Below are 21,443 nucleotides of genomic sequence, written 5' to 3'. Positions count from 1 at the left end.
AATTTTAGCCGATCGTTGAAGTGGAGATCAGCAGGCATAATTTTCAATAAATTTAGCATCAATGAGTTTTTGCAGTTACATTCTAATATTATCGCTGCGTCGATGTATGATGTATTTTATTTTATAAAAACCGCCATTCCCCGTTTGGCCAATCGGAGTTTATTTACAAATAACAGCTGATCAAAGATAATTGTAACAGCATGGGTGAATATATACTAATGTAATATCTTTGTCCATGGTAACTGGGAGATGCAGTTTCGGCGGGGTAACCAGGACCTATTAGGGGGCACATGCGCCTGGCGGGTAGGCAGCGTGTTTTACACGTTGAGTAAATTTCCCATAACAAATAATGCTAACATGCCAACAAGAGTTTGCCAACGTGTAAAATAAGCTGCCTACCTATCAGGCGCATGTACCCCTTAACATGTCTAGATACCCCGCACTAATAAGTAGTCCAAAGGCCCACATTGCATGTCTAACCGTTACAATATCTTTGCAGCTGATTATTGGGAATGGCAGCTAGAAAACTTAAAATGCACTACAATTGTTATTGTTATTTTCAAAGAAACCGAGACAAATTCTTCGAACCTCAGGAGTTTCATATTTTAAATAATTGATTTTACTTCATTAACTTTCATTGTATATACTCGAAGGAAGTGTCTGCGAAAATACTTTCTGTGGTTTTCATGCAAATGTTCATGTGAGTGAACCTAGTGAAACAAAAAGTCATGTTGGTAAAGGTAGAGTGTAATCAACAAAATCTCCTAACCTTACACATACAGCCAATCTCTGGACAACTTCTTTGTTTTAATCAGTCAAGTTTTTGTAGAATATTTTTATTTTAACTGCCTCCTTTGTAAAATTTCTCTTTCATAATGACTAATTCAAGTTCTAGTTGTAGCTCTGTTCCACTGGATTTCAATTTGTCCTGTGCCTCCTCGCTGGAAACTCCTGTCAAAAGCAGTCTAAATTGGAACCTGTGCCCCCTGTGCTTTAGATCCAACAAGGTTTTCTACTGCAAATCTTGTATAAATAACGGGGACTTTATCCATTCCACAATCAGTTCGGCAGAAAGGTAGGTTTATTTTTTTATTTTTCGCCTCTAGGTCAATTCAGTGAAGCAGAACATTTCTGCATTCATGGTTCGGACTTCACTTTAAACGCCACCAATGATTTCAGTGCTCCTTTATTCTATTTTTGCTATCTCAATTGCATAGAGTATATAGTCATAATGTAAATGGGAGAGCTGGCGCCATATCCTGGTTGACAAGTTCCGAGCCGGGTGTGTGCGGAGCTTTGGTCACTTTTTCGATATATTTTCTATCCAGAATGACGATGTAGCATACTTACGCAATAATTCATATCTTCTTCGTTTATATTGGATGGCTGGGTTCTTGTGTATGAAAAAATATCGATTCTGTATTGAAAGCAATCCATTATGTATCAAAAACCATTGATTATGTATCGTAAACAATCAATTGTGTATCAAAACAATGTTTTGAAAACAATTAATTGCGTACCAAAACAATCAATTATGTATTGAGAACAATCGTTTACGTATTGAAATCAAATAATTATCTATCGAAAACAATCAATTATGTATCAAAAAAGTGACGCGGCGTGACACAGGAGTCTCAGAAATCGGGACCTGGAAAATGCCCAGATGTGGTGCCAGCTCACCCATTTAAATCACAATTCTATGTACATTATGCTCAATTGTGACATATTTATGAAACTCCAGTCCAATAAGATAAGGAGTCAAGTAATAGTGTTAATTAATGCAGTGGCGAATATACCGGGATTAGTTTTTCTTTATAGAATTAAACATCATCAGATATCGCTAAAAACCGCAATTGAGATGCTCATTTTCCCCATCTAGGCATCGGCATGTAAACCTCTTAAGTAATATTTCCTGCAGTTTGGATTTGATTTATTTTCTCATCATTCTCCTCTTGTAATTGATAATCTTTGATTTATTCAGGTATGGGGACAAGCAGATTCGACTTTTACAATTGAAGAAAGAGAAAAGCACAATCGTCGAGAGATGTGAGAAGAAAATGGCTGGTCGTGTCCAAATGGGACTACTGGTAAGAGAACCGATCTTATTTTTGTCTCAATCAATGAAATTTTGTTCTTATTTATTTTATTTTTATTTTCAAGAAGGGATCAGGCCAAGAATTACATCTAGTGTTTGTGGATCTCCATAAAGTTTACGATCGTGTGCCATTGATGAAACTTTGGGAACTCTTGAACAAAAGGGGTTTTAGTGGGGGACTAATTAGTAGGGGACTAGTTGTATTTAAGGAGTCGATCGGATTTTAGGATTCAAAGGATTTGGATAACTTCTTGCTCAAGGGCTGCTTTAAAAAGGGAACTTAGGAGTGAAAAAACATGACTGAGCCTAGAGCAGGGACAGGGTATTTCTCTCCAGTTTCCATGCTGTCAAAACTCCACAATGCTGTACTTACTGAGAGTTTTTTTTTTCTTTTTTTAAAGAAACAGAAGGAAGTTACTTGGCTACTAAAAACTGTACAGCATTGTGGAGTTTTTACACATGTGGATAAACTTGTTTAATGTAATACTCTCCGAATTGAAAATTATGATACATGAAAGAAATCTATCTGGGATGATAGTTAAGAAACCTTTATTGCCTTTGACTTTTGCTTGAGATTTGTGTGGTCATCTCAAGTGTTCCCAATTTTTAGGATTTTATCTCTTCACCTCCCCCCGTGTACCACCCATATGACAAAACAGCTCATTTGGTATGGTCATGTACAGAGAATGGCAGGAGGCAGCTTGCTGAAGAAGGTCCTTGATTGGGTTCCTCCCGGGAGAAGGCGCAGGAGGCACCCAATCAGAGGTTGGAGGGCGGGTATTGAAGCAGAAATATTAAAGTGTTCATTTGCTGCAAGGGTTGTGGTTCGACAGAGAGCAGTGGAGGTTAGGTGTCGTAGTGCGCTAGGGAGTGCTATAAAGCGACCCATATGTATGTATCTCTTCACTTGCGCCTTCCAACTTAGCATGTGTCTTTATCAAACGTATTTTAGCAGTCCTAAGCTATTCTAGGTTCAAATGTCTTTTTTCAAAACTCCTGATGCAGATAAATTTCTTTTGTTTAAACTTTAAATGCTTCCAAATGATCTCAAGATTTGTTTCGACAGAATTTAAATCGGTGAAACCTTAACACACAACCTTTTTTTTTCTTTCTCTCCTCAGGCAGGTCAAATTATTGAAACGAAAGAAAAAATCAAACTTCTGAGGCTCATCATTAAAGAAACTCATGAGAAAATTGGCAAAAGTAAGTTTACTTTACAGTAATTCGGATTATTTATTTTTTCTCTAATTATAACATGTGAAAAGTCCCTTCCAGTTGGACTTTTTGTTCAATTGTCCACACCAAACCTATTTTTATTCATTTATAAAGTTAATAAAGAGGATTTTTTTACCTTGTTGACAAATTAAGGGGTGATCATTTTCAATAAAGAGGGTTCATTTCAAATTGATGATTCTTAAAAACGCACATTTTAGAAGGCACCTAGGCTGTTTTTTGAAAATTAATTAAAGAATAAGTAACAGATTTTTCGTTTTTGTCCCTTTTTTGTGCGCAGAGGGAACAAGTCATAACTCAGCTATAACTCATTTCGTCAAACTTCCGGGAATTCTGCATATCGGACGAGGCCTAACACAGTGCAACTAATCAGAACTCAAATACACCGAAACACAGAGCCAACCTGGCCTTCAATGCAATTTTAAAAGTGCAAACAATGATGTGGTGGTAGTTAGTCAATTGGCGCCACCACTGACATCTTGTTTATATGATTTCACTTTCCAATTATGTGAGATACTCAGTGATTTTAGTGTGTTCTTTGTTTTCCTTGTCCCAAAAAGTGCAGAACACTACTGTTTGCAGGAGTATCTCGCCTGGAATAAACTGATTCATTCTAAGAGTCATTCTCTGTTCCTGTTAAATTCTTTAACCTCTGATAGTCCCCTCATTAAATTTTTTTGTTTCAGGGAAGGAGGAATTACATCATCTAGTTGACATGAACAAACAACGAGCTGCGCGTCTTCCAAGGTACGAAGAGCGGGTCAACAAACTTGAAAGTTATGCTCAACAAAAACATCATGAAGCTGTGCAAACTAAAGAAAATGTGGAAAAAGTACGAGTACAATTAAAGCAGACCATTCAGACGAATGTAAAGCAACTTTTTGAGTATATTTTTCCAATAAATGTGATTAAACCGAACAGAAGGTAATTAAATTTTCCTCTCATTTTGAGTAACCGTAACGTTTTTTAGTAGTAATTTTTTTTAACGTGTTTTAAGGGGCTTGGTGGACAAGGCGCGTAAGTGTAGTTGTTGAAAAAATTGAGATATTCATGAACTCTACTAAAACTAGTTTGAAAGAATATTCCGTGAAAAATTCCTAACTAATATCCAGCTTTAAAGCATCAAAAAGTGAGTGTAAACTTTCTTTCTACCATAAGGCTTCTGTACTTTTGAAACTCCAAACACGTATTTCTTGGAACAGAAAAAACAGCACTTATGCGCATTGTCCTCCAAGCCCCTCATTTGGTCAAATGCATTTTTTTTTTGTTGACAGTTTGGCTGGCAGTAACCCAGTTAATATTTCACTCTTTGTTTCCTTTATTTTCTAACAGTGTAGTTTGTAGTCCGTTGTTGAATTTTGGAAAAAAAGTATACATATATTTTGATTTTATGAAGAAGTTGGTAATGTAGCCAACGTGCACTACAATTCAGTAAACTGAAAATCTTAATACAAAGGGAAAAAGCTCATTCAAGCACAATTTTCCCTCAAAGAGATACATTAGGATGTCCCACTTTGGACCGTAAGAAAAAAAATTGCGAAATTCAACAGAGATACTTGCCAAAAACTTGTCTCATGGCTAGAAAAAAAATCACAAAAAAATCTCAGGGTCATAGCTAAAGGTTAAGTGGTCCCGCAAGGCACTTAAGTGGTTTTACTGATTTCTCATCTCGGCAATTTTGCAGATTTTTTTTCGATAAATGCAATCGAGCTAGAAAGTCGCAAATGCGGGTAATGAGACTTCCAATACTATATTTTAAGAGAAAAATAACAGTTTGGACCGACGAGGATCAGAAATCTCTCATTCTTAGCTCTCAAAATGCAAAAATCAGCAATTTTAGCATTTTGTTGTCAAACCACTGCTCGACTTAAATGTCGTGGCATTTGACTCGTTGTTTCACAATGATCCCATCGGAGGAGCAAAAAGTCCTTCAAGTATGTCCATTAGAGGTGTAAGAGGGTCTCTTTGGCCAGTTTTCGTTGATATTAAACTTTGCGCTCATTGTTTAAATTTTTTTTTTTTTTTTTTTTTTTTTTAGAATTTTCCTGTTTTTCATCATTTTTTAAAATGGTTTAAAAAGGGCGACTCATCTTACACCAGAATTTAACTCCTTTGGCAAACAATGTATGTAGGTTCAAATCCTTCCTCTAAAACAGTTTTTGGATTCAAAGCCTCCCAAAAAAGCCGATGTTGCCATATTTTATCGCCTAAAAACACAAAAAACCGAGCACCTATCTCAGTATTCGGAGGCTGTTCCTCGCCAAGCTCATTCAGCAAACCTTGAATTTTCATACGTTATGACCAAATTACTAGTGATTATGCACATGTATTTATCTATTGAGCCTCCCACCGCAGCGCGATATTGCCACATATCATCGGTAAAAGTCGATAAAAATCTGCGTTTCCCTAGATCTGAGCCATTTTGCGGATATTGCACATGGAATCATATGTAAAACTTAAATTGCAGTATTTAGAATCACACATTGTGCCGATATTCATTATTTTAAGATCCTGTGCTTATTGACGACCCATTTGTTACGAATTTTAAGCATGATGTTTGTGCACGAGAATGCAACTGTCAAACATTGACCGTCGAAGACCGTCCAGGCAAATCTCGTGATAAAGTGTCAATTCTTTGTGCCGTAAAAGCGAATCTCGGCATTTCTGCCGTATTTTCTAACAGTTCGAAAAATCTTGTAAATGCTGATGGAGTCTGAAAAAGCATTTTATTCTTGCTATACTCCAAAATTATTACCCTTCCTCTAAAAATAAGGAGGAATGTAGGCAGTTTTTTACCCTCCTGGAAAATCATGTTTTCCGAGGTACGCACTTTTGCACTTTCACCATCAATATTCCACTTTCAGGTATCAATAATTCACTTAAAAAGTCAAGTTTCCCTCAGAACTTTTTTTCATTTTCAAAGAATATATTAACTGTTCCGGCAAAAAGGCAACCAGTGGATTTCCTGTTTTGAATAGCTGAATGGATAACTTAAAACCATGTAAAGCTGACTGATTTTTGCCCGATGTTTTCTTCTGTTCCCATAAGTTTGTCATCAATTATTACCTTCTGATGGTTCTGTGTCAGATGGCGAAGCCGTTAAGACTCAAGGTTCCGGCTGAGGCTCCCAAAAGTGTTCTCACTTTCAGGTTAAGTTTTATAAATTGATGGTCTAATTTCCTTTGTACCTGAACTTTTGAAAATGTAATATTCAATTTCCTCTCTTAGGCACCTTTTTTCTTTATTTGTAGCAGTTTGATAAGTAACAGTCAAGAGGATGGTTCTGAAAGAGAAACAGTAAGTGCTTTGTTGGAGGCAACCCACACTGCATATGTGCGGGGACGTTGGGTCTACACAGACTGCTCTGGAGAATGGCAACACTCAATTGTGGCGCCCACACTACCAGCATCTGGAGATTATAGTGCCTATAATTTATGGGGTATGATAAGTCAGTTTTTTTGCAGAAACTTATTTCATAAAAAAATTAATCTAGTGGGTAACAAACTGATAGTGATACAGTTGGAACATGATACCTGGAGGCAGAAGGGAAATTGGGGAAATCGGAGTTTTTAAAATTTCGAGTATATTAAGGTTTTGTGTTAAAACTTTAAGCCATTACAGATTGGTCAGGTTGGGAACTTAAAAAAAAAAAAAAAAAAAAAAAAAAAAAAAAAACCAAGATTTGACTCAGGTCTGACTAATGATGAACACTGGTTTATAGAAACTTTTTGAGGAACTCTTAAATCACTGCATTTAAATATTGCATTATGTTTGATAGATTAATCATGAACAACCTGTATTGAGTTTTGTTTTATTCTTCCTCAAGTTTGATATATTGCTCGTCGAAATATAATCTCACAAAAATTTCCCTTGGATATTTGTGTATACCATGTTTCATAAGATAAATGAACTTTAAACAAAGAGTATGTGTCTGGTTCCATTTCTCATCTTGTCCTTTTACAATGAAAGAAATATGAATATGATACGTGTAGCACCTCCTAAAAATATGCTTTTATGTGAAACCTTTTCGTACTGAAGGATTATATCTATTCTAATTCTAAAGATTCTCAATTGTTAACTTTATTTTAATTTACAGTATCTGCAAATAAAGATGGGGTGCCAGGAAGTAACACAGAGGCTGTAGATCATAATCCTGCATACAACATCAGTGCTGCTCTTACCTTCACAACTCAGCTTGTCAATGTGTTAGCATATTTTCTAGATGTGCGACTTCCTTGCAAGTTATCTTACAGGTATATTCAATTATACTATTAATAATTTTGAAAAATTAATTATCTTGCAGCATTGTCAAGAATGTACTTTTCCTCTCAAACTCCTGAAAGTTCAATGACTCTATGTACCTAATATATTTCTTTATAATGCTATTCCTTTGATAATAATTTTATCTCCTAATTTTCCCTGACTCTATTCTTTTATTACCCCCAATAGTTTTTAATAGATGGGATTGTTTGATTAGAAGTTTTTGCCGAAGAGGACATTTAAAAATATGTAACGCCCTATGGAGGAAGGAGGGTCTGAGACTGCATTATGGGGAATGGACGCGTGCAGGACTGCGTTATGAAACGTTAGAATGAATAGGGAGCGCTGAATTTCATAAATCTAAGATGGCAAGTACATGCAAGTTGATGATTTCTCATCAAAGAGTCGTAGACCTGTTAAAGGTGCGTTACTAGGGGAAGAAAGGAGTCAAAAAATTTGATTTTTAGTGTTACGTATTTGCCCATGATGAGGCTATTGAGAAACAGAGCTTGATGCAAAAACAGCTTTTTTCGCCCTCCCCCCGGAATTTCTTCAAACTTTGTCTATTAATTACTCATACTTGAGCGCTTCTTTTCCCAATTTTTTTTTTTTTTTGGGGGGGGGGGGGCACTGGGGAGGTGAAAGTCAAAACCTGTGAACCTCGATACCTCTCGAATGAATGAAGATATCAACGTCCATTTTGGATGCAAAATCGTCTACAATTGCATTCTTAAAGATTCTAAAAGTCAAAATCACGAAATCACATTTTCAAGTTAACATATGTGCTTTTTTTTAGTTTTTGCCTCGAGAAAATTTCAGCTTCGGATGGCCCACCGAGCGCCGACCGGCTGCCTCTTGATGGGTCTCTGAAGTAGTGCAACGAAGCTGTATTTTTGAAAAAGTGAAATTTTTGGAAATATCTGTTATTTCTGAATTCAGGGACCCTCAAGAATCCTTAAAAATTTATTTTGCATGGTTTGAACATTTAATTTGATTTAATAACACCCAAATCCGGCTTTGGAACCATAGTTTGGTGCACGAAAATCGGTCGGCGCGCGTAGAGCGGAAACGTCAATCTTCCATAACTCCCGAACTCTTTGGTTCTCCAGCTTGATGAACCACTTGTTGAATGCAGAAAAAGAAGAACAATTAAAAAAATTGGTTTTTGTTCAAATAAAGAATTGAGTACTTTGTGTATCTTTTGTTTAAAAGAAATTTTCTGGACTCAAAAACTGCAGAAAAGCAAATATGTTAACTTGAAAATATGATTTCGAGATTTTGACCTTTAGAATTTTAAATTATGCAATTTACACGATTTTTTGTCCAAACCAGACCTCGATACCTTTCTTTGTTTGAGAGATATCGAGGTTCAAGGGTTTCGACTTCCACCTTCCTAGCGTCCCCCCCCCCCCAAAAAAAAAATTTTTGGGGGTCTGAAAATTTTGGAAAAGCAGCGCTCAAGTATTAGTAATCAATAGACAAAGTTTGAAAAAATTCCAGGGGGGGTGGGACGAAAAAAGCCGTTTTTGCATCAAGCTCTTTGTCTCAAATATATGATCGCACAATTATAATAAACTAGTGGCTTTTATGAATTTTTTTTTTTTAGAATAACCCCACTGCTTACTTGCTTCTTCCGTACTTCTCAATTCTTTAATCACATTTAGAGTTGTATTTATAGTTTAACTGAAAGGAGCCTCTCACTATATTATTGTACTGCTTACAACCTGAGAAATCCTGAAAGTTGGGGGAACAGTTGGAAAATGACCCTTAATCTTAATTATCTTTTTCAGTGAATTTTGCACCAATGAACTAAGTGAGCAGAAGTTCACGAAAAGAGTAGCTCGCCTGAATGCAAGTGTGCTACATTTATGCTTTTCTCAGAATATGAAACCAGAAGTGCTGCATCCAACCCGAACTCTCCACAATATTCTAAATTTCTTGAATGCTGAAGTCTGTGATCTTGGAAGGTACCGTGGCTTTTTTTTCCTAGCCTTATTCCGTTTAGCAAACATAAAAGATCAAAAGATTTCGAATGAAATGTCCATTTTTGTTTTCTTCTTGAAGTTACTGCATGTTAAAAAGACTGAAATTTCTCCTCAAATAACATACAAAAGTTTTCATCAGCAAAAATTCTGTTCAAACGAAAAATAGAACTCTTATAACCAAGACCATGGACAACTGAGTTGAAGTTGAAGTGAGTTTTGTATTTACACATTGTATGTCTATGTCAGCTTGTCATTTTTTCGTTTTAATTATTTCTAGTTCTATCCCAGAATGTTTCTAATGTTCAGGCCAGTTCTTTGCCTAAAAACACCAGGCATGAAAGCTCTACCTAAGGCGGCATGCGTTGTAATTCTAATTCTAACTAGGGGACTACGCCCTGAGGGTGCTTCGCACCCTTTAAGGTATGCTTCGCGGACCTCTTGTGGGTTAATCTACATGAAATAAGACAAAGTTCTAAAAAAACAATTTTTGACGACCTTATCACTGATTGTGGGGTAAAGCGGCTCATTTACTTTCGGTAATTCCTATAGAAAGAGAAGAAATATTTATATTAAAAAGAAAAATGGTAATTTGAGCTCAGAATTAGAAAGAAAGTCAATAAGAATAATACTTTACCATGAAAAAGAAAACAACTTTGTAATGAGTACTTCACAAATCATTGAAAAATCACTGGAATCACAGAGTAAGTGAACAAAAGAAGAAATCAGAAAAAAAATTAATTGAGAGCACTGAGAAAAATAACTTACAATGGTCAAAAGTAAAAGTAACATAAAGGCGGGATGGAAATCGCCAAAATCCTGTAGGGAAAGTGGGGGTGGAATAAGAGAAGGGATAGCAGATTGATTGAGCACAGAATGTGCAGGTAGGGCTAATGCTACATAAAGGAAAAGGATGGAAGGGTTTGGAAGAGGTAGTGAACACACCCAGCGTTAGGTTTCTCGCATTTGGACTTTTGGCGTTAGGGCTACCCAAGCTTACTATTTTATATAGAGCAGAATTTTTCTCTAAGTTTTCTGATTAAAATTTTGACTCACTCTCGATTATCTGGCGAGAATATGCATGTGGAACAAATGTAATGAAAGGTCATGGAATATGTTTGTAAATACCTATTTGCAATTTTTCAGGATGATCAAAAGAGAAAGTGTAAATTCCATTTACCCACAACATTCATTCATGTGTAATTTCTCACGTCTTTCTATGCTTCATTTTATTATTCTAGGCAAGGACCAATAGAAGTAGACAAAGGTTTAGCAAATATGTTGGAGGATTTCCTTTGTTCTCGATTGGAAGAATTGACAGATGACATCGATGAATCTGAAGATGATAGTGACCATCTGCCTTACGAGTGGGAAAATGTGAGAATTCTTATTTTTTTTCCAGTTACATATTTACGTGTATGCTTGAATGTATCCCATCATTTGTTCCCAAGGCGATAGAAAAACGCAGCATTAAAAGGACAAACTCTAATGAAAAATAAACCCTCAGATGTTCCTCTCCTTTGACGAGGTTTTGGACCTAAATTTTTTACCGAGGGTTTTGACCTCGAGACCCAAAAATGCGACCTAAAACTGCTGGACGAACGAGAATAAAAGACTAACTATATAGTAGAATGACTTTCACTTGGACAATATTTCAACGGCAAGAAACAGTGGACAAAATAAATCAGACGAAAAAGTTTATGGACACAAAAAATTGAACCAAATGTGGTATGACATCAGAGTGTATTTGAAATGTTGAATGCCAATTTGCCTGGGGGTCGTCAAAATTATTAATTCTTTTCAAGATTGCAGTTGTAAAATAACAAGAAACGTATACTTTTAAGAAAAAATGATTATTTTGGATAGGATTGAGCATTTCCAAAAACTTACCCAAAATTTGTATTTAGCGACCCAAAATACCTGCTGACACCAAGGTTGATGCAAATATATTAGAAATACTGGAAACATACCAGTCCCGATGTTTAAAAAGGCCTGGTATTTTGAAAAAAATATTGGGCACCAAGATTGAAGCAAATTTTGTTTTTAGGTTGTCAAAAAATTGTTTTTGGCAGTTTGTATACTTCACTGGACTCCATTTTTTAAAGGTGAAAGATAGCAACCTAAATTTTGCATCAAAAGATTTCTTTCTTCATGCCTTTCCCAAAGATAGTTTAAAAATTAGAGAATGCATTTTAAGAAAAAAGATCTTGTGTCCATGCTCTCCATTAAAGGAAAGCCTACGGATCACAAAAGATTTTCCGATTTGAGTTCAGGAGCTTGATACTAGTCTTAGATGTTATCAGAAACTTATCCTTATAATAATCTCAGAAACAGAAAACGAAAATTTTTCTATTTGAGATTTCCAGGTAGATTCGACCTGGCGTGGACACTCTGAGAGTAGTTGTCAAAAAGCATTTTGTGATCCCATGTTTTTCTTTTTCTCTCCAATCTTATGCCTAATCCTATTTTTTGGATGTATTTGTTGACTTTTATCTGAAGTGGTTTCATAGAAACAGCTAAGAGCATGTTTGTAGCAAATCAGGGCCAGTTTGACCCGGCTTGTATATATGAAGGTGATAAAACCTTGAAACCAAGATCAAAAAAATTTCTAGTCTGAATCTTTCACACATGCAGTTTTTCATCAGTTTTCTACATGTGTGTAACTTGCCGGTGTTAGCCTTCTGAGTTTTTTACCGCACCCAGAGAAAAACTTTGTGTTAGTCTTTTGAGCCTAATGTGGTTTGGAACAAATTGATAACTATTACATTCGTAAGACTTTGTATGCTGTGTTCAATATTTTAATCACTGAATTCCTGCATTGGAGTAGAAAACAATTGTGAGAGATTTTGTTGAAAGCTGACCGAAAAAATGTTCATAGCCGGCAGGCAGTTGCATCAAAATATAGAAGCCTGAAAGATTCTGCACTCCCGACCCAATCTCTTCAAAGTTTTTCCCCTATAGGTTTTTCCCAAAAATTTTCTTTTTAAAAGAGACTCGATGTACTTGCCCCACTTTATATGTCTTACTGGAAGGTCCCCCTCCTACCTAGCTTTTCATTAGATCTGTCACTTTTTGAATTGGAGGGTACTGTAAGAGTCTTTGTGATTGAATTTTAATTATAAATACTAATGCACCTTTTACCCTTTTTTAGTACACCCCTGCCGCTGAACCTGAAACAATGAATACACCTAAAATTTACAACAGCTTATGAATCCTAAAACCCATAATTGAATTGTATTTTGCCGAAAGGAACCAAGAGCATTCCAATGTTGCGAAGATTGTACAACTTACATTCTTTGCAATATAATTACCAAAATCATGCAAAAAATTAAGTTTGGAAAGGTAATGTTCCTCTTGAATTTGTAGTTTATTGGGAATGGAGATTAAACTTGTTCAGATGATCAGTTTGTTTGCAAGTTAAAAGAAGTTACACAATCTTTGTGACATTGGAGTGCACTTGGTTCTTTCATGCGAAATGCAGTCCATTTCGCCCGAAAGTAGTTTTGCAGTATTTTGTTTCATCTCCCAAATTGATCAGCAATATTTTGTTTTCAGGTTGGTCATATAGGCCATGTTGATGCAACAGTTGCCAACAATAACATGCTCACAGGACCTAATACGACAAGTATGGCAGGTGGACTTGTTTCAAGTGCTGCTGCCGGCATTGCATCAATATTCCGAGGCTGGGGTATGACCAATAGATAGCCACCACCAACGATGCTTTAAGTCTCTTGATTTAAAGCATTATTCTAGATGCAACTATAACTCCAATAGGTTTGTTCAACATTCATTCATGCCAAGATTCTAGGACAGAGTTCTGATTCTTGTCATTTTTAATCAGACAAAGAATTTTAAGGATTTTCATGAACATTTTCTTCAAAAGACGTCCACTATCCTCACTCGATAGCTCCTACTCTTTTGTGTTGTCAATTTTGTTAGGCACTACATAATTAAGTGTAATTATGTTCAAAGCTTTTGAATTTTAATGTTGCTGTCTACTAAACCAAAATAACTGTTCTTTGCTAAGTACCTCTAATGCTGCTGTATTTGCCCCCATTTTTAATTTCCAACTAGAAGCCTCCATTTTTCAATCTTAAAATCATTAATAGACTGAAGTGAGTCTCCTGTGTACTTCAGAGTGATGTCAACTCTAATGAAATGTCATAAAAATTTACTAATAACCCAGTTAGACAAAAAATATTTTACAAACATAAAAAATTAGCATTTTCTTATTTATATTTATAAATTTAATATTGTTAATTATTGTCAAATATTTTTAAAATTTGTTGGCTAACTGGGAAGCTGCAGTGAAATTTTAAAGAGTCCCAGAAAACAAGAGAAATTTTTTTTAAGAACCAAAGAAAATTTTAGCAGACTCAGAATTTGATGACAGCAAGGGTCAATAATATTCCCGATCATGCGCAACAATTGTGGAAAGCCCTCGGATTTTTTTTTTTTTTTTTGCAACGTCTGGCATGGAAATGATGGAATAAGCGTTGATACCAGCATACTTACCACCATTTTAGAATATTCTTCCCACTGGTCGACCGAAAAACCTGACAATTAAAAAAAAAGGTCATTACTTATTGTGGAAGCACTTTTTCGATTTGCATGGAATAATAGAAAACAGGGAACTTTTTTAAGCGGGATTACCGGTAGAATTTGATCTAAAGATAGCACTGGGTACCCACCATCTTGCATTTGAAAAATTGATGTGACAGTGTGACCCAGGCTAACATGATTTTTCATTGAATGGACCACTAGACAAGGTACGAATTCAAGCATTCTGATACATGTTCCTTAACCAGAATTTCACGTAGAACACGATTTGCGCAACGAAAACTAATGAAACAAACTCCAAACGAAAATATTAACGTTTTTATGTCACATTGGTTACGAGGGATTTGAACTGCCCGCTCACAAGAAACTCAAAGCTCTACGTGAGTCAAATCGCGCACTACAACGGTTTCAACAAGCTTCTCAATCGAGTAATGTTCATTTCCCATCATGTGTTGTTCAAACTATAAGCAGTTTGCTACAGCTGAACCAAAGCGTCAAGATTGAGGTTGTCAGATTTTTATATCGCAGAGACTGTCATGATAACGTTTAGCGCGCGATGTGAATCACGCAGAGCATTGAGTTTTCATGAGTGGGTGGTTTGAATTCACGCATCAATAATCATTAAATATCTTAGTTAGGAGTTGATTTCGGTAATTTTCGTTATGCGCGTCGTATTCTACGTGAAATTTTGATTAAGAATCATGTATCAGAATGCTGAAATTCGTACCTTGTCTAGTGGTCCATTGCTAGGAAAAGATCTGCATTTTACACCCTTTTGCAAAATTTTTTGAGACTGTAACGCAGGCGATTTTCACATGGTGAAAAAATATGCTCAAATTTTTGGGATCAAAGTTTTCAAAGTTCAGATGAAATTTGTTCATTCTTTCCATTCTCAACAACCCTAGAAAATTTTGAAGTAGATTTTATCTATTATTGAGTGATTTACATTTAGAGATTAAAAAATTTTGCTGCTATTTTTTCCCAAATTTTGCTGTTATTTTTGCTGATCTTGCGTTTAACAGCTTAAAATAAAGCTTCTAATTTGATTTAGCATGCCATTGCTCAGTCTCTCTCTCTAGTCCTACTTTACAGAAGCACCTTAAGACTGTTAATTTTTTCTTGATCAAAAAATATGCTCACAAACAACTCGGTAATTTCTTTCTTCTGAAAAAGAGCGTGATAAATTTTGTCTTACACGCGTACGTACGTAAATAACACAAAAATGTACGGATTTCGCCGATCGCGCGGATTCCGAGCAATTTCGCGTTAAATCCGGCAAACGGCCGATTTCGCTTTATATTTTCGTGATCAGGGGGTTATGATCGGTGCTTCTGTCTGGTTTTAAGATTCTTAAGCACATTTTAAAAATTTCACGGCGAATTGCAGGGGCGAAATTTTCCAATCTCTAATTACATCTCATAGTAAATTGAAAATTTAAGTTTTCAAAATCCTACTGTTGCCAAGATGGTTTTGACTTCAATTTTAAACTTTTCCAGGAATTAAAGTATGTACAAGGTTGCATATTTAAGCTCTGAGCTGACAAAGTTTGACTTTTTACAGTTGTTTACCAGTAAGTTCGGCAGTGTTTAATTAAGATTTTTAGAATTTGAAGTTTGAATCTTTTAAAATCTTGAAACTCAACTGTCAAAGATTTAGAGCAACTATATAATCAAATAATGTAATTTGATTGGAATCTGTGATCTTTTCACATACTTGAATCTTGTAATCTTTTTAAGTAATACAATTAATAAGTGGCAAAATCAAATCAGTAAAGAGAGAAGAACACTGAAAACGCAAATCATATCTCTCTTCATAATTCGTGCACTAATGATACAGAATTTCTTTTGATCCCCCCCCCCCCTTCTCTTCTGCAATTAATCTTCTGACAATAGAGTGAAGTAGGGGCATAGATCTCACATGCAATAGCTGTGGACTAGTTATGCCTAGGTTAGATTTAAAGCTCTTTGTCTTCTTATGGAGAAGCGCATTTCTCTAAATGAGCTTACTCTGTTCTCTCATACCACGGCAGCAGCACGGAAGCGTCAGGGACAATTCTGTGAAGCCCCGTCCATCGTCCGAGTCTGTTGAATGCTCTTTTTACTGCCCGGATTTTGAAGTGTCGTGATAGCCTAGTTGTCTAAGTCGCCATATGGTAATGTCTGCGCGAAGGAATAGGTCAGGCGGGGGTTCGAAACTCGTTATTATATGATAATTTTTACTGGTTGTATTGAATGTTTTAGACCAATCATCAAAAAATAATTAATACTAGATGATAAATGTACGAACATTTTCTCAAGAGTTAATATGTTAAACAAAAATACTGGAATATACCTCCTTCATATAATCAGCCACATGTTCACCCAAATTAATGATGTTATTTTCTTTTTTCAATAAAGCTAATTTGCATTCAACGTTCGTAAGTTTAGCAAAAAGTACCTATTGATACAAATGGAAAGACATGAAAATAGTATGTCTGACATTTCAGTTGTTGTTTTTTTTTTTTTTTTTTTTTTCAATAAAACAAATTGACTTGGACTAGAATCATTGTATCTCTGAAGACAAAGGTTAAGTTTTTTGAAACAGAAATACTAAAACATTCATCCTTCATACGATCAAGGAGATGTTAACCCAAATATTGATGTATATTTTCTCTGTTTGCCCAAATTAATGATGGTATTTTCTTTTTTCAATAAAATTAATTTACATTCCACGTTCTCAAAGCAATATTTTCTCCGAAATTTAGCATAAAATAACAATTTATACCCACGCAAAAAAAAAAAAAAAAGTAATGACATGAAAGTAGTATAGTACACATCCAACATTTCAGTTATTCGGCACGCTTTTCCTAACATCTTCATGTTGGATCTATCATCTTTTTTTCTTCATTTTTTTTAAAAAAAACTAAGTCACACTGTTATCAAGAGATTAATTCAGAAAATAACACACTGTAGTTATCTTTTGTAATTTTCCTCCCTTTTGTAATTTTGGTTTTCGTTATTTGAAAGTTCAACTGTGATCAGCATGTATAAAATGTCTAAGATGAAATTTGTTAGTTGGACTTTACATCATAACATAGACCCTTCAATTTTGCAGATACCACAAGGACACCCAACGAGCACGAATAGTCGTATGAACCCGGCGTTATGAAGGGGCGTTGTTGACCTACTTTATATAAAAAGTGTCTACGTTTTGTGGCCACGTTTAGACAGTGGGTATGAATGAGAGATAAACAAGCAAAACCCAAAGAATGAAAACAGTGCATTACTTTACATTCTTTTGGCTCATAAAGGAGATAATGAAAAAAAATTTGGAAGCAAATGACACAGGGTATCGCCGCATTGACTCAAGGAAAAGTAGTTCAAATTAAAAAGTTTACACATATAATTAGAACTTATTTCAGCTAAATACTAATTGACACAAACACGCATCCGAAAAAATTAAATACGAAAAATGAAGTAGGAAAGAAAGAAAGTCAAGAAAATTCAAATACTTTATGATGAGGTCCAGATTTCTTTCAAAATAAAAAAATAATGGCTTCCTGAAAATAGCTTCAGACAGAAAATAGTTCAACAAACTTTGAATGGCAATGTACATGCGAAGTTGGAACAGCAATACTAGTAATTAAAAATTAAGACAAATTATTAAAAATACTGCTAGTCCAGCCGTTTGTCTTCCCCTCAGAGGTTCCCTGCGTTTTTGCTTTGACAATAAAGTGGCATCATCAGATCGGAACAGTAAATCAATGAAGCTTGGAAAAATAGGAAAAAATAAATAACTGAAGAAAATAAAGAAAATCGCCGTCATGCCACAGAAAAGGAACAACTTCTGCAATTTTATCAGCTATTGGTAAAAGTTCTGACTTCTGCTAAATCAACAGCAGATCCGAGTAGGTACCCCTCATAAAAATGGTATGCCCAATGCTAAGTGATTTATCAAACATTTCTCTAGTTCCAATGACGAGTATTGCTATCGCACTGCGGTTGCAGACACCAGTTTGTTTATTATTGATTTAAAATCTAAGCTAATTGTATAATTAGCTCATTACAGGGCTCTTAGTTACAATATTCTATCCTAAACCTAAGGCTTGAATTTTAAATAATTCCAAAATCTTTGTTTTTGGAGTTTCAAGTGAATTCTCTTTCTTGTTGATAAAATATATTAGTCGAAAAAAAGGTCTCAAGTTGGGCAAAAGTTGAACATTGTTATGACAAGGTTCGCCTGCTCCTATCATGCCTTGTCCTTGGCAGCGGTAAGCAACTAGTTTATGATTCAGGACTCTGACTAGCTGCTAGAAGAATTCCATTTTCCTCTTTCATAAGCATGATGATGATGTGAATACCCACTTTATACCCTACACTCCATCCAATTTTCGCTCTAAACATCTCATGCATTTTCCTGTAAATTTTTTTTTTCTTCGTAGTTTATTTGGTAGTATTTTTAAAGGAAGGTGTTACAGTTTCATAAATCAAGTCGGTTTTAGAAATAATTTAATTTAATTTTTAAAATTATGCTATGCTTACAAGGTCTGTTAGATTAGAAACCGGATTTTGGTCATAACTAGCCCACAATGCATCCGAATTAGGTTTTCTTGAATTTTCCTGATAGCTGAAAACATATTTAAGAACGCTACGTTCACGAATTTGAAAAATCCTAGTTAGCTTCGTTGGTATGTGGCTTGAAGTAAGGCAACCTCAAGGGCGTTCTGCGATTTTAATCATGCGATCACTGATAGAGCAATAATTTAACATTAAATTTTGTTTTAATCTCGGTATACCTTGTACCAAAACTTTTGATATGCTAAGTAAAGTTTACCAAGATCATTGTATCATTTGTTCTCTTTGTTTTCAGTGGGTTAAACGATTTAAAACTGATCAGCAGTTTGTCGAAGATGAGGAGCAAGGGAATCGACCATCAACAGCAACTGACATTTGTCATGTGGAAGAAATGCGGGCAAAAGTGCTCGAAAATGGTCATTTCTGAACAGTGTAATATTTCTGAAGGCTCTGCACATACAATTTTGATAGAATATGTAGACATGCATCGAGTTTCAGGCACACTTGCCCCTTGATTGTTGTCTGTTGAACTAAAATCCAACCAAATGTCGATTTCCCTTTAGCTACTTGACCATTCTAACAATGATCCTATATTTTTGGATAGGATAATTTTCGGTGACAATACTTGAGTGTACGGCTACGATATGGAGGCGAAACTCCAATCATCCTTGTGGGTTGAAAATTGTAGTGCAAGACCAAAAAAAGAGAGGCAAGTTCGGTCGAACATAAAAATCGCAGAACTCCCATGAGGTTGCCCTACTTCAAGCCACACAGCAATGAAGAACGAAGCTAATTAGGATTTTTCAAATTTGTGAATGTAGCGTTCTCAAGTATATTTTCAGCTATCAGGAAAGTCCAAGAAAACCTAATTTGGACGCATTGTGGGCTAGTTATGACCAAAATCCGGTTTCTAATCTAATAGACCTCGTAAATATAGGAAAGCCATTATGTCTTTGATTCAACCCAAAATTTAAAAGACACCTGCAACTATTCATCTTATTTTATATGTGATCCTCTAATTTCTGTATGAATCTTAAATTCAAAAATGCACTACCAAAATTTCCACAAAATGTTGAAATGAATAACATTCACCTGGATAGTGTTTGTATTAGTATGATGTATGATAATTCCAAAAAAATCCTCACTTAAAATCTAGAGCACTTACTAGGATAAGTAGTGTATCTGTTTGATACTAAATTTTGAGGAAGAATAGCAACGTAAAGTGCAAGCGACTTGAAAGAAGGTAAATGCTAAAGAGATCTTCCATAAAACTGAAATCAATGGAAAACTATTATAATTCCTGTCAAGAACAATTTTTACTTTCTTTCTCCTCTTTTTTGTTTTGTCCTCCCAAGAATTTTTAAAGTAAAATTTATAAATAATGCTGGATCTTATGTGGGTAGGTTTCTATATGTGACAATTATATTTCTTAATCTTAAAGGAGATACTTCTTTTAGTCACATTTAAGAGGAGTGGATCATAAATTCTAAATTCACCTGTCACATTCGAAAAGTTTTGTACGTTATGCATGTATGCATGTATTATACAAATATAATGCAGGATTCTTAGTACCTCCATACTAAGGAGTACTAAAAGACAAATATAAGAATTTATTTAAAAATTTAATTTTGAGTTTAGTTTTAATTCCCTATTTAATATATTTGAGGACTTGCATGAAGAGCACCTCTCCTTTGCAGTGTTTAAAACGTCACCAAAAATTTCTTTCTTTATGAGGAAAGAACTAATCATTATGCTGGAGTTTTGTGTTGACATTATCGTTAAATCATGAAGAATAGGTATTTAGTTAACTTTTCATCTTACTACGAACTTCTGTTTTTGAGTTCTGAGTAATGATATACTGCTCCCCCCCCTCCTCTCTCTCTTTAAATCAGATGTACTTAGGTACTCAAATGAGTCAGTGAGGTTGTCGTCACCACTTTTTTCCTGTAATAATTTGTTTCTAATTTTGTGTACAAATCAGTGGTGACCTTTTTCTACTTCATCCAATGAAAAGAACATAGAAATCAATTTTTCAGTGAACAGGTACTTAGGACTAAGGTGTAAAACTAGAAATTGTTATTACTACCGAGAAAATAATATTGGGGAGCATAATTATCATGAGCAGAATAGTTTTGAACCCAAGAAGTCTGCCATCGGCCATTAAAATGGTTGTCGAACCATTAAGTTTTAGAGATCAATGAACCATTTCTCAACAGAGACCTTGAGAAAGTCCTGCCTAGCCCATGAAAGCATATAAGACTCCATTTCGTTTAAAGATATATTTATCTAAAAGTGTGCCTCCGCAGCACATCTTTATTTGTTAGCAAGTCCTTTCAATCGTCACAATTATCCAAAAATGTTTAAATAACTAACATTTCCAATAAAATAAAGTAATCTTCATAATAATGGTTGCAAAAAGTATGTTCGCAAAAAAAAAAAAAAAAAAAAAAAAAAAAAAAAAAAAAAAAAAAAAATTATCTGGAGTTATGATTTTCCCAGACTATATTTTGCCATGAAAATTGAGACCACATGGTTTTTCAGTTGAAAAATTGTTTCATGTGTTTAGCCAAAAAGATTTATCACTTCCTCTCTTGGTGAATCATTCAACTTCTACAACATCTGCATGATTGTGGTAGTCATAGGTCCGCTTTTTTCACAATATTGTACACATTAAAATATATTTAACAAGGTAATCGAAAATGGTAGTTTTATAAGAACAGAAGTCATTAGTTTAGACCTTGTAACGTCTGTCCAAGAGTG

At 35.1% G+C, this 21,443-nt stretch overlaps 1 protein-coding gene across 3 annotated transcripts; it reads left to right on the top strand.

The window, feature by feature from the left end:
• The first annotated feature begins 744 nt into the window (after nucleotides 1-744).
• Atg14 (autophagy related protein 14) lies at nucleotides 745-20,309 on the top strand. Of its 3 annotated transcripts, XR_002010078.2 has the most exons (10): nucleotides 749-1,075; nucleotides 1,982-2,087; nucleotides 3,217-3,298; nucleotides 4,015-4,252; nucleotides 6,580-6,767; nucleotides 7,425-7,581; nucleotides 9,379-9,555; nucleotides 10,812-10,947; nucleotides 13,126-13,344; nucleotides 17,224-20,309. XR_002010078.2 is itself a non-coding variant. In XM_019059249.2 (9 exons), exons 1-9 carry the CDS (start codon nucleotides 876-878, stop codon nucleotides 13,273-13,275), a joined length of 1,431 nt encoding a protein of 476 aa, XP_018914794.1. In that variant the 5' UTR covers nucleotides 745-875; the 3' UTR covers nucleotides 13,276-16,640. The 3 variants fall into 3 exon arrangements, 2 of the variants coding, with proteins under 2 accessions (XP_018914794.1, XP_018914793.1); XM_019059249.2 differs by lacking the exon at nucleotides 17,224-20,309 and having other exon boundaries at nucleotides 745-1,075; nucleotides 6,583-6,767; nucleotides 13,126-16,640; XM_019059248.2 differs by lacking the exon at nucleotides 17,224-20,309 and having other exon boundaries at nucleotides 13,126-16,640.
• The last annotated feature ends 1,134 nt before the right edge of the window (nucleotides 20,310-21,443 follow it).

Source organism: Bemisia tabaci, chromosome 4 (assembly GCF_918797505.1).
Source record: "Bemisia tabaci chromosome 4, PGI_BMITA_v3".
Lineage (NCBI taxonomy): Eukaryota > Metazoa > Arthropoda > Insecta > Hemiptera > Aleyrodidae > Bemisia > Bemisia tabaci.
The sequence above is the reverse complement of the archived record's forward strand: the minus strand, read 5'-3'. Positions and strand labels throughout refer to the sequence as shown.